Consider the following 15,696-nt stretch of genomic DNA (forward strand, 5'->3'; position numbering starts at 1 on the left):
GGCCTTTTTTTATTGGTGCTTAACGCGGCTGGGTTACTGAGCCGCCTCCTTTCTATTGACAGTAATTGACCCTCCCTCTGTGTTTGATTGCCGGCAGTGGGGTTCACGCACAAGGTTTTGATAGGGTATGTCATAGCCACATAGGTGTTATTTTGTTTTTGTTATTTTGTTGTTGATAGACTATGTAAGAGGTAGGGTTATATGTGTGGTGGGAATAAAATGTAAGTGCAAACACACACACACACACACACACACACACACACACACACACACACACACACACCTCCGATCACACACACACACACACACACACACACACACACACACACACACACACACACACACACACACACACACACACACACACCCACACACACACACACACACACACACATATGCGCACGTTTACACAAGTACTTCCAAACAAGAAGGTACTAAAAAGTCAGACGTAAAGAGTAACAAAACACATAAAACTGCTCACGGTAGCCTTCAAGAATTATACAGACACATAGTTATTAACTTTTCAATATGATCATTTTATTATAAAAAGTGACAACAGTCTTTTGAGTATTAAAAACCAAAAAAATTAACATTTTGCATACACATACATTAAAACAAAAAGCCAAAACATGATTGTCAATGATAATTTTTTTGGTATTCAACACCGTCTTGTTGTTTTACACTTGTCTACTTTAGATGGGTTTTTTTTTAAAAGCCAGGTCCTAGTTTGGTTGTTTGTCTTAAGGACTCCCATAACTTGATGTGGGGTGACTTTTGTATTTTACAATGTTGGGTTATAGTTACCGAGGTCGTTGAAGGTAGACATACCAACCGGTTCCTGGTAGCAGTTTTCAAACAGATGGCTGCTCTCCGAGTGTTTGACAGGTGTGTGAGGTAGTTCGTCTGTTGGTGTTTCTTCTTTTTGTTCTGGACTCTTCTGACACGTCTGGTGTTTTTTAACTTCTCTAGCTACAACTTCTGTTTGTGTTTTAAGTCGCTTCAACAGCCTTTCTCGGACTTTGCTCAGGTGAGTAAATTCTTCACTGTTCAAGGCCACCCCTCTTTGACTTGGTCGCACGCGTCTGTTTTTTTTCTTCTGTTTCCTTGGGTGATGTAGTGTCTGATGTGAATTTTCACAAGTTTTCGCTAAGTTCTGACACTCGCAAAAATGTTTCGACCCAAAGGAAACATATCAGGTTCGGGTAGCGGTGAGCTAAACAGATACTCTTCCTCGTCAACCATCTCTTTTGTCGTTCTCAGCAACAACAACAACAAAAGTGTTAAACAACTTTTACTTCCAGGAGACTGTCTTTGTAGACTATAGTGTAGAGTAGGCGGTGTTGTCTTGTGGCTCGATCAGGGGATTTAGTAAAAAAAAATTAGACAACACCATCTTTATACATAACCTCCTTACACTATGACATCAGTTACTATTTTTACAACAACAGGTTTAGACTTGTTGCGTTAACACATCTCTGAAAAAGTGCTATGAGCTTATGGCCAGGGTTTTGGGGGCTAAAAATAGAAATGATGTCACGGAGTCTTGTATCTTGACTCTTTTTGATGATGAAATACATTGCAAGCAAAACACAAGTAGAACTTAACATCTCCTGTAATACCTGTTCGTTGGTTTTTATAACACAATCCAATAACGCAACAACAACTAAAAAAACAAAAACAACTTCAATGTCTTTGTGATTCGGTTTTAAAACAAAACTATCAAAATATTCAATATTCCCCTGACCAGCATAATACACACCAACCCAATGAGACCCAACCTTATGCGCTGGGTCTGTGTTTATGATGTAAGACGAGGGGTGAAGTAAATTTATCTCAGAAGGAAGTTGGTCTCTGGCGTAGACACCCATAAACGACCGTCTTGCCAAGGGGTGTCTTAACAGTAGGCGAGAGATCTCTAGATCATTCATGATGTAAAATCAGTGATAACCTGCCTACTCCGAGCATTTTCTAGCAACGAAGCTATTTCTGTATACACAATAACGCGAACAGGCTCTACCAGGGGTACACTAAACTTTAGTTCCAGACGCAAACCCCCCACAGCGCACCAACTCAAGCTGATCTCCATCCAACATTGACGGTGACAAGTCGAATACATACAGCGTATAACCTCCGGGATAGTCTTCATAGGCAATTCCGTTACCAGCGTCACTAACACCCACCCCTGTTCCTGTGGTCAAACTAAAGAAACTCCCCACATACTGTCTGTTTTCAAAGTCGGGTGTTAGTGGTTTTGCAGAGACTTGTTTTCCAGTAACATAGAGACAGAGGAAATTCAAGTTGTGAGTTTTAAAGTTGAATGGATTTTTGGTGTAGCTATCGTTAAATGCAGCGAGCTCTACTAGTCCTACTACAACGCGTGTTGGTAGCTGACTGAGAAACAAATTGTCTAAACAGCACTGAGGTTTTCACGCGGGATCCCGTAAGATTTTATAACTACTCTTTTTAGATGGTATTTGGCTGCGGACCTCTCCAGGGTTTTTACGTGAGCAAGCCTTACAGCTGGATTTAGTTTTGCTTTTCTGACAAACAAAGAGGCGTGTGTAACCACCGTTAGGTAAGCAGGGTTAATCCGTGGCTCATCACATTAAAATTTTGTCAATACGATACATTTCTTTCTCTCCTACGCTTTGTAGTTCTTCTTTGTAAAAAAAAACTACCTTGTAGTTATTCTGCGTTAGCGTCTTTCAGCTTATCGGTCACTGGAGTTGTTTTCAACACACTGCTAACTGTAAATAATTCTTCTGTTCACGCAGGTAAATAACCTTTTTTAAAGAGTCGCCGTGTTTTACTTAGTCTCACACGATCATCAACCTGTAGCCTACCTTTGGGTGTTTTTCTTTGGGGGTTGTCCGTACAAAACTTACCAAACTGTTTCTTTGTTAGCGAGGCAAACTTTAATAGGTGTTGGTTTTATACTTCTGTGAAACGAATGGTTATACGCGTGTACCAGGTGTTGTAATTCTTCTACAAATCTTACACGATTAGTGTGTGTAAAAAAGCGCCACATTTTCTCTTTTAAGAGGAACCCTTGTTCTGATTTCCCCCTGATCTGTTCCATGACTGACTTGTCTTTCTTTCATACATCAGTCAATAACCACTCTGTTTTTCAACGACCACGCCTGATCAACTCAAACCAGGACTTTCTTTCTTTTCGCGGTGAAATCAGTGACCATGACATTCTAGAACAAGTTAGACTCGAACGCCCAAACTCTCGGTATTCTGTTCACACCATCATGTCTTCCAGTTTCTATGTCACGCCTTTGTCTGACTTTCCTATCGGATGAGTCTGTGGTAGTCTACCTAACTACATCACAAACACACAGTTCTTGCACAAGTTACAAAAAGACGAGCATCATCATTTTCCTTATACTGACGGTCTGTGTCTCTTTCGCTGTCTTGCTTTGCACAAAGGACCCTTGCCTCATTCTTTGCAAAAACCCACAAAAACCTTGTTCAAACAGTGGACCGGACATTCCCACCAGTTTGTCAAATTAAACAGAGACACACCTACTACAATATAAATTAGAAAAATCTGATCAACAAAACAAACAAAAAAACAAAAAAAATGTTTTACAAAAATACAAGCTCACTACGAGGGGCGCGATAACCAAAAACACACCACAAGCAAGAGAATCTCTTGGTATCAGTAGTTGTCTCTTCTAATACGTTAGTAGCAACAGTTGTATCTTCAGCAGACAAGGCGTCCTCAGCCATAACTACTCTGAATACTGTCTAAGACTATCAGCTGAGATCCATGTGTCAAATGACGTTGGGTTTTGTGAACAAGAAACAATTAACAATTAAGTGGCTCTACCCCATTTCCCCCCCATTCCCTGTCGCGATATAACCTTGAACGTTTGAAAACGACGTTAAACACCAAATAAAGAAAGAAAGAAAATGACGTTGGGTACCCAAACCAATGTACTAAATACTCTTTTTTTTTCCTCCCTTACCAAGTCGTTCTTTTAGTACTTTGTCAATACGATACATTTCTTTCTCTCCTACTTTTTGTAGTTCTTCTTTGTAAAAAAAACAAACTATGTGAGCAGCCTCTAACCTAACATTCTGTATGACTGCCTGTGGTACAATTCGTGTTCGGTGTAAATGTACCTTCGTCGCGATATAACCTTCGTGGTTGAAAACGACGTTAAACACCATTTGTTGTTGTAAATGTACCTGCGGTGTTTATAACACCTACATAAAACCAACAGGTAGCTATCTGAGTCTAGTTGTTAAAGCTTTTTTATATTTTTGTACATCAGCTCTCATCTCTCCCGCCTCACCAGTCGAGCTAACTCCTCCACCCACCCCACATCATTTGTCTAGCACTAATCTAAGCATTAAACCCTAATCATCCCTCGGGGTAGACAAATCACCTCCTATTAAACTTCTCTACCCGCTGGCCACCTCTGGTGGTTTTATCGGCGAAGGGGCTCCGCAAAGAGTAGGGGTACCATTTTTATCGCCTTATCCTGACACCTCTGATAGTTATTAGCGCCATAAAAGAGAGAGGGCTCCACCAACCGCAGAGAAACCCATTTAATTGCACTAGACAGCAGTGTACGGCATCTAGATAAAACAGCGAACCTTCGTAACTAACCCACTGACTAGTGTTGGTGTTGTTGTTGTTATAATGACTGTTTTCTTTTTTTTTCTTTTTTTTTCTTCGTTGTTGATAGGCTATGTAAGAGGTAGGGTTATATGTGTGGTGAAAAAAAAATGTAAGTGCAAACACACACACACACACACACACACACACACACACACACACACACACACACACACACACACAGAAGCTCTTGGTATCAGTTGTTGGCTCTTCTAAGACGTTAGTATCAACAGTCGTAGCTTCAGCAGACAAGACAGCCTCACACATAACTACTCTGAATACTGTCTAAGGCTATCAGCTGAGAGCCATGTGTCAAATGACGTTGGATACCCAAATCAAGGCACTAAAGACTCTTTTTTTTTCCTCCCTTACCAAGTCGTTCTTTTAGTACTTTGTCAATACGATACATTTTTTTTTCTCTCCTACTTTTTGTAGTTCTTCTTTGTAAAAACTACTTTGTAGTTCTTCTGCGTGAGCGTCTTTCAGCTTATAGGTCACTGGAATTGTTTTCAACACACTGCTAACTGTAAATAATTCTTCTGTTCACGCAGGTAAATAACCTTTTTTAAAGAGTCACCGTGTTTTACTTAGTCTCACACGATCACCAACCTGTAGCCTACCTTTGGGTGTTTTCTTTTGGGGTTGTCCGTACAAAACTTACCAAACTGTTTCTTTGTTAGCGAGGCAAACTTTAACAGGTGCTGTTTTATACTTCTGTGAAACGAATGTGTACGCGTTATACGCGTGTACCAGGTGTTGTAATTCTTCTGCATATCTTACACGATTAGTGTGTGTAAAAAAGCGCCACATTTTCTCTTTTAAGGTGCGATCCAATAACTTGACGTGGGGCGACTTTCGTATTTTAACAATGTTGTGTTATAGTAACCGAGGTCGTTGAAGGTAGACATACCAGCCGGTTCCTGGTAGCAGTTTTCAAACAGATTGCTGCTCTCCGAGTATTTGACAGGTGTGTGAGGTAGTTCGTCTGCTGGTGTTTCTTCTTTTTGTTCTGGGCTCTTCTGACACGTCTGGTGTTTTTTTTTAACTTCTCTAGCTACAACTTCTGTTTGTGTTTTAAGTCGCTTCAACAGCCTTTCTCGGACTTTTGATCAGGCGAGTAAATTCTTTACTGGCCAAGACCACCCCTCTTTGACTTGGTCGCACGCGTCTGTTTTTTCTGTTTCCTTGGTTGGTGTAATGTCTGATGTGGATTTTCACAAGTTTTCACCACGTTCTGACACTCGCGAAAATGGTTCGTCCCAAAGGAAACATATCAGGTTCGGGTAGCGGTGAGCTAAACAGAGACTCTTCCTCGTCAAACATCTCTTTTGTCGTTCTCAACAACAACAACAACAAAAGTGTTAAACAACTTTTACCTCTAGGAGACTGTCTTTGTAGACTGTAGTGTAGAGTAGGTGGTGTTGTCTTGTGGCTCGCTCAGGGGATTTAGTAAAAAAAAAATTAGACAACACCATCTTTATACATAACCTCCTTACACTATGACATCAGTTACTATTTTTTACAACAACAGCTTTAGACTTGTTGCGTTAACGCATCTTTGAAAAAAGTGCTATGAGCTTACGGTCATTTACACCAGGGTTTTGGGGGTTAAAAATAGAAATGATGTCACGGAGTCTTGTATCTTGACTCTTTTTGATGATGAAATACATTGCAAACAAACCACAAGTAGAACTTAACATCCCCTGTAATACCTGTTCGTTGGTTTTAGAACACAAACCAATGACATCTTCAATGTCTTTGTGATTCGGTTTAAAACCAAAACTATCAAAATATTCAATATTCACCTGACCATCATAATACACACCAACCCAATGAGACCCAACCTTATGTGCTGGGTCTGTGTTTATGACGTAAGACGAGGGGTGAAGTAAATTTATCTCAGAAGGAAGTTGGTCTCTGGTGTAAACACCCATAAACGGCCGTCTTGCCAAGGGGTGTCTTAACAGTAGGCGAGAGATCTCTAGACCATTCATGATGTAAAATCAGTGATAACCTGCCTACTCCGATCAATTTCTAGCAACGAGTCCATTTCTGCATACACAGTAACGTGAACAGGCTCTGTCAGGGGTGCACTAAACTTTAGTTCCAGACGCAAACTCCCACAGCGCATCAGCTCAATCTGATCTCCACCCAACATTGACGGTGACAGGTCAAATACATACAGCGTATAGCCTCCGGGGTAGTCTTCATAGACAATTATGTTACCGACGTCACCAACACCCACCCCTGTTCCTGTGGTCAAACTAAAGAAGCTTCCCACATACTGTCTGTTTTCAAAGTCTGGTGTTAGTGGTTTTGCAGGGACTTGTTTTCCATCAACATAGAGGCAGAGAAAATTCAAGTTGTGGGTTTTAAAAGTTGAATGGCTTTTTGGTGTAGCTACCGTTAAACGCAGCGCTTTCTCCCAGTCCTACTACAACGCGTCTTGGTAGCTACCTGAGAAACAAGTTGTCTAAAACAGCACTAAGGTTTCCACGCGGGATCCCGTAAGATTTCATAACTACTCTTTTTAGAGGGTATTTGGCTGTGGAGCTCTCTAGGGTTTTTGTGTGAGCAAGACTTACAGCTGGATTTAGTTTTGATTTTCTGACAAACAAAGAGGTGTGTGTAATCACCGTTAGGTAAGCAGGGTTTAGTCCGTGGGTCATCACATTAAAACTTTGTCAATACAATACATTTCTTTCTCTCCTACTTTTTGTAGTTCTTCTTTGTAAAAAAAAAAAACTACCTTGTAGTTCTTCTGCGTGAGCGTCTTTCAGCTTATCGGTCACTGGAGTTGTTTTCAACTCACTGCTAACTGTAAATAATTCTTCTGACCACGCAGGTAAATAACCTTTTTTAAAGAGTCACCGTGTTTTACTTAGTCTCACACGATCACCAACCTGTAGCCTACCTTTGGGTGTTTTCTTTTGGGGTTGTCCGTACAAAACTTACCAAACTGTTTCTTTGTTAGCGAGGCAAACTTTAACAGGTGCTGTTTTATACTTCTGTGAAACGAATGGTTATACGCGTGTACCAGGTGTTGTAATTCTTCTACATATCTTACACGATTAGTGTGTGTAAAAAAGCGACACATTTTCTCTTTTTAAGGGGCGCTCCCATAACTTGACGTGGGGCGACTTTCGTATTTAACAATGTTGGGTTATAGTAACCGAGGTCGTTGAAGGTAGACACACCAGCCGGTTCCTGGTAGCAGTTTTCAAACAGATTGCTGCTCTCCGAGTATTTGACAGGTGTGTGAGGTAGTTCGTCTGCTGGTGTTTCTTCTTTTTGTTCTGGACTCTTCTGACACGTCTGGTGTTTTTTTTTAACTTCTATAGCTACAACTTCTGTTTGTGTTTTAAGTCGCTTCAACAGTCTTTCTCGGACTTTGATCAGGCGAGTAAATTCTTTACTGGCCAAGACCACCCCTCTTTGACTTGGTCGCACGCGTCTGTTCTTTCTGTTTCCTTGGTGAAGAATCGGTTTAAAACCAAAACTATCAAAATATTCAATATTCCCCTGACCATCATAATACACACCAACCCAATGAGACCCAACCTTATGTGCTGGGTCTGTGTTTATGACGTAAGACGAGGGGTGAAGTAAATTTATCTCAGAAGGAAGTTGGTCTCTGGTGTAAACACCCATAAACGGCCGTCTTGCCACGGGGTGTCTTAACAGTAGGCGAGAGATCTCTAGTCCATTCATGATGTAAAATCAGTGATAACCTACCTACTCCGATCATTTTCTAGCAACGAGGCCATTTCTGCATACACAATAACGTGAACAGGCTCTACCAGGGGTGCACTAAACTTTTAGTTCCAGACGCAAACTCCCACAGTAGTATTCATAGACAAATCTGTTACCGACGTCACCAACACCCACTCCTGTTCCTGCGGTCAAACTAAAGAAACTTCCCACATACTGTCTGTTTTCAAAAGTCTGGTGTTAGTGGTTTTGCAGGGGCTTGTTTTCCAGCAACATAGAGGCAGAGAAAATTCAAGTTGTGGGTTTTAAAAGTTGAATGTTTTTTTTTTGTGTAGCTACCGTTAAACGCAGCGCTCTCTACTAGTCCTACTACAACGCGTGTTGGTGGCTGCCTGAGAAACAAATTGTATAAAACAGCACTATGGTTTCCACGCGGGATCCCGTAAGATTTCATAACTACTCATTTTAGAGGGTATTTGGCTGTGGACCTCTCCAGGGCTTTTGCGTGAACAAGACTTACAGCTGGATTTAGTTTTGTTTTTCTGACAAACAAAGAGGCGTGTGTAACCACCGTTAGGTAAGCAGGGTTAATCCGTGGCTCATCACATTAAAATTTTGTCAATACGATACATTTCTTTCTCTCCTACGCTTTGTAGTTCTTCTTTGTAAAAAAAAACTACCTTGTAGTTATTCTGCGTTAGCGTCTTTTAGCTTATCGGTCACTGGAGTTGTTTTCAACACACTGCTAACTGTAAATAATTCTTCTGTTCACGCAGGTAAATAACCTTTTTTAAAGAGTCGCCGTGTTTTACTTAGTCTCACACGATCATCAACCTGTAGCCTACCTTTGGGTGTTTTTCTTTGGGGGTTGTCCGTACAAAACTTACCAAACTGTTTCTTTGTTAGCGAGGCAAACTTTAATAGGTGTTGGTTTTATACTTCTGTGAAACGAGTGGTTATACGCGTGTACCAGGTGTTGTAATTCTTCTACAAATCTTACACGATTAGTGTGTGTAAAAAAGCGCCACATTTTCTCTTTTAAGAGGAACCCTTGTTCTGATTTCCCCCTGATCTGTTCCATGACTGACTTGTCTTTCTTTCATGCATCAGTCAATAACCACTCTGTTTTTCAACGACCACACCTGATCAACTCAAACCAGGACTTTCTTTCTTTTCTCGGTGAAATCAGTGACCATGACATTCTAGAACAAGTTAGACTCGAACGCCCAAACTCTCGGTATTCTGTTCACACCATCATGTCTTCCAGTTTCTATGTCACGCCTTTGTCTGACTTTCCTATCGGATGAGTCTGTGGTAGTCTACCTAACTACATCACAAACACACAGTTCTTGCACAAGTTACAAAAAGACGAGCATCATCATTTTCCTTATACTGACGGTCTGTGTCTCTTTCGCTGTCTTGCTTTGCACAAAGGACCCTTGCCTCATTCTTTGCAAAAACCCACAAAAACCTTGTTCAAACAGTGGACCGGACATTCCCACCAGTTTGTCAAATTAAACAGAGACACACCTACTACAATATAAATTAGAAAAATCTGATCAACAAAACAAAACAAAAAAACAAAAAAAAACCAAAAAAAAATGTTTTACAAAAATACAATCTCACTACGAGGGGCGCGATAACCAAAAACACACCACAAGCAAGAGAATCTCTTGGTATCAGTAGTTGTCTCTTCTAATACGTTAGTAGCAACAGTTGTATCTTCAGCAGACAAGGCGTCCTCAGCCATAACTACTCTGAATACTGTCTAAGACTATCAGCTGAGATCCATGTGTCAAATGACGTTGGGTTTTGTGAACAAGAAACAATTAACAATTAAGTGGCTCTACCCCATTTCCCCCCCATTCCCTGTCGCGATATAACCTTGAACGTTTGAAAACGACGTTAAACACCAAATAAAGAAAGAAAGAAAATGACGTTGGGTACCCAAACCAATGCACTAAATACTCTTTTTTTCCTCCCTTACCAAGTCGTTCTTTTAGTACTTTGTCAATACGATACATTTCTTTCTCTCCTACTTTTTGTAGTTTTTCTTTGTAAAAAAACAAACTACCTTGTAGTTCTTCTGCGTGAGCGTCTTTCAGCTTATAGGTCACTGGAGTTGTTTTCAACACATTGCTAACTGTAAATAATTCTTCTGTTCACGCAGGTAAATAATCTTTTTTAAAGAGTCGTCGTGTTTTACTTAGTCTCACACGATCACCAACCTGTATCCTACCTTTGGGTGTTTTCATTGGGGGGGTTGTTCGTACAAAACTTACGTTTGTTCTGTTTCTTTGTTAGCGAGACAAACTTTAACAGGTGCTGTTTTTATACTTCTGTGAAACGAATGGTTATACGCGTGTACCAGGTGTTGTAATTCTTCTATATATCTTACACGATTAGTGTGTGTAAAAAAAGCGCCACATTTTCTCTTTTAAGAGGAACCCTTGTTCTGATTTCCCTGATTGGTACGAGTCGCTTCTTGATCTGTTCCATGAGCAAAACAAACGCTTCAAAATCAATTTTTCTCACTCCTTTCTTCTCAAAAACAAAGAGTCGGGTGACTTGTCTTTCTTTCATGCCTCAGTCAATAACCACTCTGTCTTACAACGACCACGCCTGAGTTGTCAAAGCAGGACTTTCTTTCTTTTCTCGGTGAAATCAGTGACCAAATGAACAACCAACAAGTTCTAACATGTTTAGGTCTTGCGTCTCTGTGGTGCAATACTCGGGGGTAAGCACCCAGAAGAACTTTTTTTTTATACCCGCATCACACCTGTGTCTTACTACGCGATTCTATTTTTAGATGCTGACCAATCAACATGGTCTAACATGTAAGGTCTTGCGTCTCTGTGGTGCAATACTCAGGTGTAAACACCAGAAGAACTTTTTTTTATACCCCCTTTTTGACCGCATCACACTAGTGTCTAACTACGCGTTTCTATTTTTAGGTGCTGATCAATCAATATGTTCTAACATGTAAGGTCTTGCATCTCTGTGGTGCAATACTCAGGTGTGAACAGTCTCTAACCTAACATTAGGTATGACTGACTGTAGAACAGTTCGTGTTCGATGTAAATGTACCTTATAACACCCACATAAACCATTAGACAGCACAAACAACCAACAATAGGACATTCACAACATCATGTCTTCCAGTTTTTATGTCACGCCTTTGTCTGACTTTCCTATCGAACAGAGGGAAAAAAGAAGATCCCTAAAAGACCTCCTTTCAAGTTTGTTGTTAAACGTAACAATCAATATATGTGTCTTTGTACAGACAACTTCGGTTTCTCGACATCAACAATTTTCTTGCGCCAGGTTTTAGTTATTCCAAGTACCTCTAGGCGTTCGGTGTCGAATAGGAAAAGGGTTTTTTCTGCTATGAATACGTCACTAGTCTAAGTACACTAGACGAAAGAGAACTCCCACCCCATGCAGCTTTTTTTAGTAAGCTCAAAAACTCAAATATTTCTGATACAGAGTACGCTTTTTGTCAGCGTGTGTGGACTGAAAACAAAATGACGACTTTGAAGGCTTTTTTTGGTGTGGTACAACAACCTAGACACAGTACCGTTTCTGGTTGCTTTGCAGCATCAGATTAGTATGTACGCTAGTCTGCGAGTTGATTTGCTGAAAGACGGTATTATTTCTGTCCCCCGGTGTGACACTGAAGTGTCTGTTTGACACGTTGTCTTCAGATACCTACTTTTCACTTTTAACAAAAAACAAAAAGACGTTCAAGCACTTTTGCGAAAGAACATTGTCGAGGGTCCGTCTATTGTCTTTCACAGATACCACGAAAAAGACAAAACACACATTCGTGGTAATCAGGACAAACCGGTACAGGCTGTTCAGGGATTTGATGCGCTGTATTTAGCTGCACTCATGCAAGACATGCCCACAGAGCACCCTGTCATTCGTAGAAAAGAAAACGCTTTTAAAGCGGAAAAAAACAGATCCCTACGGTCAGCTAGCTCGGGAATGGTTGGAGTGGGTTATGGATTCAATCGGGTTGATATAGTGTGATATTTATGTACCTGATCATCTAAAAGAACATTTCAGTGAAATGCAGCCTATTTTCAAAAATGAGTCTGTCAGCTGAGAACAGATCGGGGATTTTATGAAAGACTACGCTGAAAAAACACAAGCTTTTATCCCAACCACGCCGTACACTTGTAGGGAGTTACCACGGTGAACAAATTCTGCTAGCTACATCCCTCTTGTTTTGTTACGTGCAACACGGGTTGATTGTTAAAACATCACGCTGATCGTAGAGTATCAACCCAAAACCTGTTTCCGTCAGTTTGGTGACAGCGTTTCAAACGCAAGACGAGCAGGAGACCAAGACTCATCAAAAACTATCTTAGCTGAAACTTTCAAACTGCTCGGTAACTCAGTCTACGGGAAAACCTTAACTAACGTGGCCAACCATCGTGATATTCATTACGTTTTGTCTGATAAGGCCTCAAAACTGATCAACAATGGTCGTTTTCAAAAACTAACAGAAGTAACAGATTCTGTCACTGAAGTAGAGATGGCTAAAAAAAAAATCAACTGGTCACTCCCCTCTCAGATTGGTTACTTTGTTTACCAGTACGCTAAACTACGCATGTTGGAGTTTCATTTTGATTTTCTAGATAAGTTTGTGTCCAGAGCCGACTACCAGCTTTTGGAAATGGATACAGATTCTCTATACATGGCGCTTAGCGCTTCAACGTTAGAAGAGGTGGTTCGTCCTGAACTGCGAGAGCAGTTTTACCAAGTGTATAACCAATGGTTCCCCGCACAAGCCTGTGACCAACCAACATGTTCTAGCATGTGAGGTCTTGTGTCTCTGTGGACAACCAATACTCAGACGTGATCAGTCTCTAACCTAACATTATGTATGACTGACTGTAGAACAACTCGTGTTCGGTGTAAAATGTACTTGCGATGTTTATAACACCTACATAAAACCAACAGGTAGCTATCTGAGTCTAGTTGTTAAAGCTTTTTATATTTTTGTAAATCAGCTCTCATCTCTCCCGCCTCACCAGTCGAGCTAACTCCTCCACCCACCCCACACCATTTGTCTAGCACTAATCTAAGCATTAAACCCTAATCAACCCTCGGGGTAGGCAAACCACCTCCTATTAAACTTCTCTAACTGCTGGCCACCTCTGGTGGTTTTATCGGCGAGGGGGCTCCGCAAAGAGTAGGGGTACCATTTTTATCGCCTTATCCTGACACCTCTGATAGTTATTAGCGTCATAAAAGAGAGTGCTCCGCGAAGCGCGGATAGTAATCCTGTCATTACCCCAGCTGAAGTGGTCATTAGTACCGAGCAACAGGTACAGGCACATGAAATCACATGACAAAATATAAAACGCAATAAACCGTTTATCCGAAATATCTCCTTATCACTACTTAAACACAGGCACCTTAACCTATCACTTTATGATGGACCCTACCCTTGCGCATTGCGCATTGCGCCGAGGCATGAGGCATACCTCTTCCTTACTACTGACGTCATTCGTCTCGCAGACTAAACTGATGGTGTGACGGCGAACGGCAAGAAGAAGAAGAAACTATTGCAAAGCATTTTATTTTCAACGTACATTTTTCACAGCTGTTTCACTCTATGATCCTCTATTCGTCAAGGTGTTTGTGATCGTGAAAACAAAAATCAAGGTAACTGTGATCGTGAAAGCTAAAATTTCCCTTCCCGTGATCGTGATGATACCCCCCCTTTGGGGCCCTCAAAATTAAAAATATAAAAATTATGATCAAAATTAAATTTCCGAAATCGATTTAAAAACAATGTCATCTTATTCCTTGTCGGTTCCTGATTCCAAAAACATATAGATATGATATGTTTGGATTAAAAACACGCTCAGAAAGTTAAAACGAAGAGAGGCACAGAAAAGAGTGCTATGCAGCACAGCGAAACCACTACCGCACTAAACAGGCTCGTCAGTTTCACTCCGTTTTGCACAAGCGGCGGACTTATACGGTCTTTGTGAAAAAATGCAGTACGTTCAGTTTCATTCTGTGAGTTTGACAGCTTGACTAAATGTTGTTATTTCGCCTTACGCGACTTGTTTTTTCTCAACTGAACGGCTTTCTGGCTATCTTTCTATGACTTCTATGGTGATATTTTATGGGTATTTTTTTTTTACATGGCTAAAATGACAGGTTTATTGTCACAGATCAGCCAAACTGAATGGTGTGTGCTGATTTACATACACGCAACGGACAGATAAACACACACACACACACACACACCTCTTCCACCACTGTGGACGGCCGAGTCAGTCAAAGACTGGCAAGTGGTTCAAGGGAGACAAACCCTCCTCGACAAGTGTCCCTCCGGAAACTGGGGCGCAGACGATCGTTTGTTGACAATCGTCAGAGAAGTGAGCGAGTGAGAGCCGTTCTCGCTTTTACGCTGAGCCTTCTGTAAAGCCCTATCATTGCGAACGTTTGCTTGAACCCTGGATAGTTATGTTTACGGATGAGTGACGAAGTGTGACGCGGCATGGAAGTATACAGAGCAGTGGCTGACTTCGAACCACCGCGCGGTGACGAGTCACACAAAAATATTCTGTCGTTTTCCAAGGGCGAACAGTTCGAAGTGGTTGATAACAAGAAAGCGGACTGGTGGGGTGCAAGGCGTTTGAAAGACAATACCGTCGGCTACGTTCCAGCCACATATTTGCAGGTGAATGTTTGTTGGATTTTTCTGCTTGTTTGTGTGTGTGTGTTTTTTAGCGATAAACTCATAAAGCGATCGAAACATGATCATGATGATGGTTGTGGCGCGTTCAGCGCAGGACACGCAACCGTGTTTTTTATAGGTCGAACTCGTGGTCTTCTTGATTTGCATTATTGATATAGAGTCTAAGTTCTGCCTGTAGAGTAATTTGTAGAGCAGTATGTGAAAAAGAGCAGACAATCTTTGAGCTAGATTGTGATTGTGAATAAATGCATAATTACATGTCCATAATTAACACCAACTTTAAAGTTACAGCGTAGAGCGCATTTGCCGATTTGGTTTGATATTTATACATGTTTTGTTTGAACAAGCCTTACATTGGCAAGACACTGCCGGAATGTCATCATGCTTAATTGTGGATGGAATCATTATGTCAGGATCGATATAATTATTCAAATCAGAAGGAATCAATTATGAGGTCATGCTGGAATTATGGATGTTGTAACTCTGATCATTATGCCAGAGTTAATCATGATGAATCCATTTCTGATGATATGAGGTCATGTCTGCTGAGTAATATTCATTTACATTAAACACCTGCAGGTGACCAAGTAACTATAAATTGCAAAGATGTAAGAATGTTAACAATGTTTTC

The 15,696-nt window shown here is 40.9% G+C and overlaps 1 protein-coding gene across 3 annotated transcripts in view; it reads left to right on the forward strand.

The window, feature by feature from the left end:
* The first annotated feature begins 14,664 nt into the window (after positions 1-14,664).
* LOC138965333 (actin-associated protein FAM107A-like) overlaps positions 14,665-15,696 on the forward strand; it is a 92,866-nt gene continuing 91,834 nt past the window's right edge. The window contains exon 1 of one of the 3 annotated variants that reach the window (XM_070337465.1): positions 14,665-15,047. In XM_070337465.1, the coding sequence (XP_070193566.1) occupies positions 14,865-15,047 (183 nt within the window). In that variant the 5' untranslated portion in view covers positions 14,665-14,864. The remainder of the gene's footprint in view (positions 15,048-15,696) is intronic. The other 2 variants (XM_070337466.1, XM_070337467.1) reach the window with 2 other exon arrangements.

The sequence above is a fragment of the Littorina saxatilis genome, linkage group LG4, assembly GCF_037325665.1.
Source record: "Littorina saxatilis isolate snail1 linkage group LG4, US_GU_Lsax_2.0, whole genome shotgun sequence".
In the NCBI taxonomy this organism is placed as follows: Eukaryota; Metazoa; Mollusca; class Gastropoda; order Littorinimorpha; family Littorinidae; genus Littorina; species Littorina saxatilis.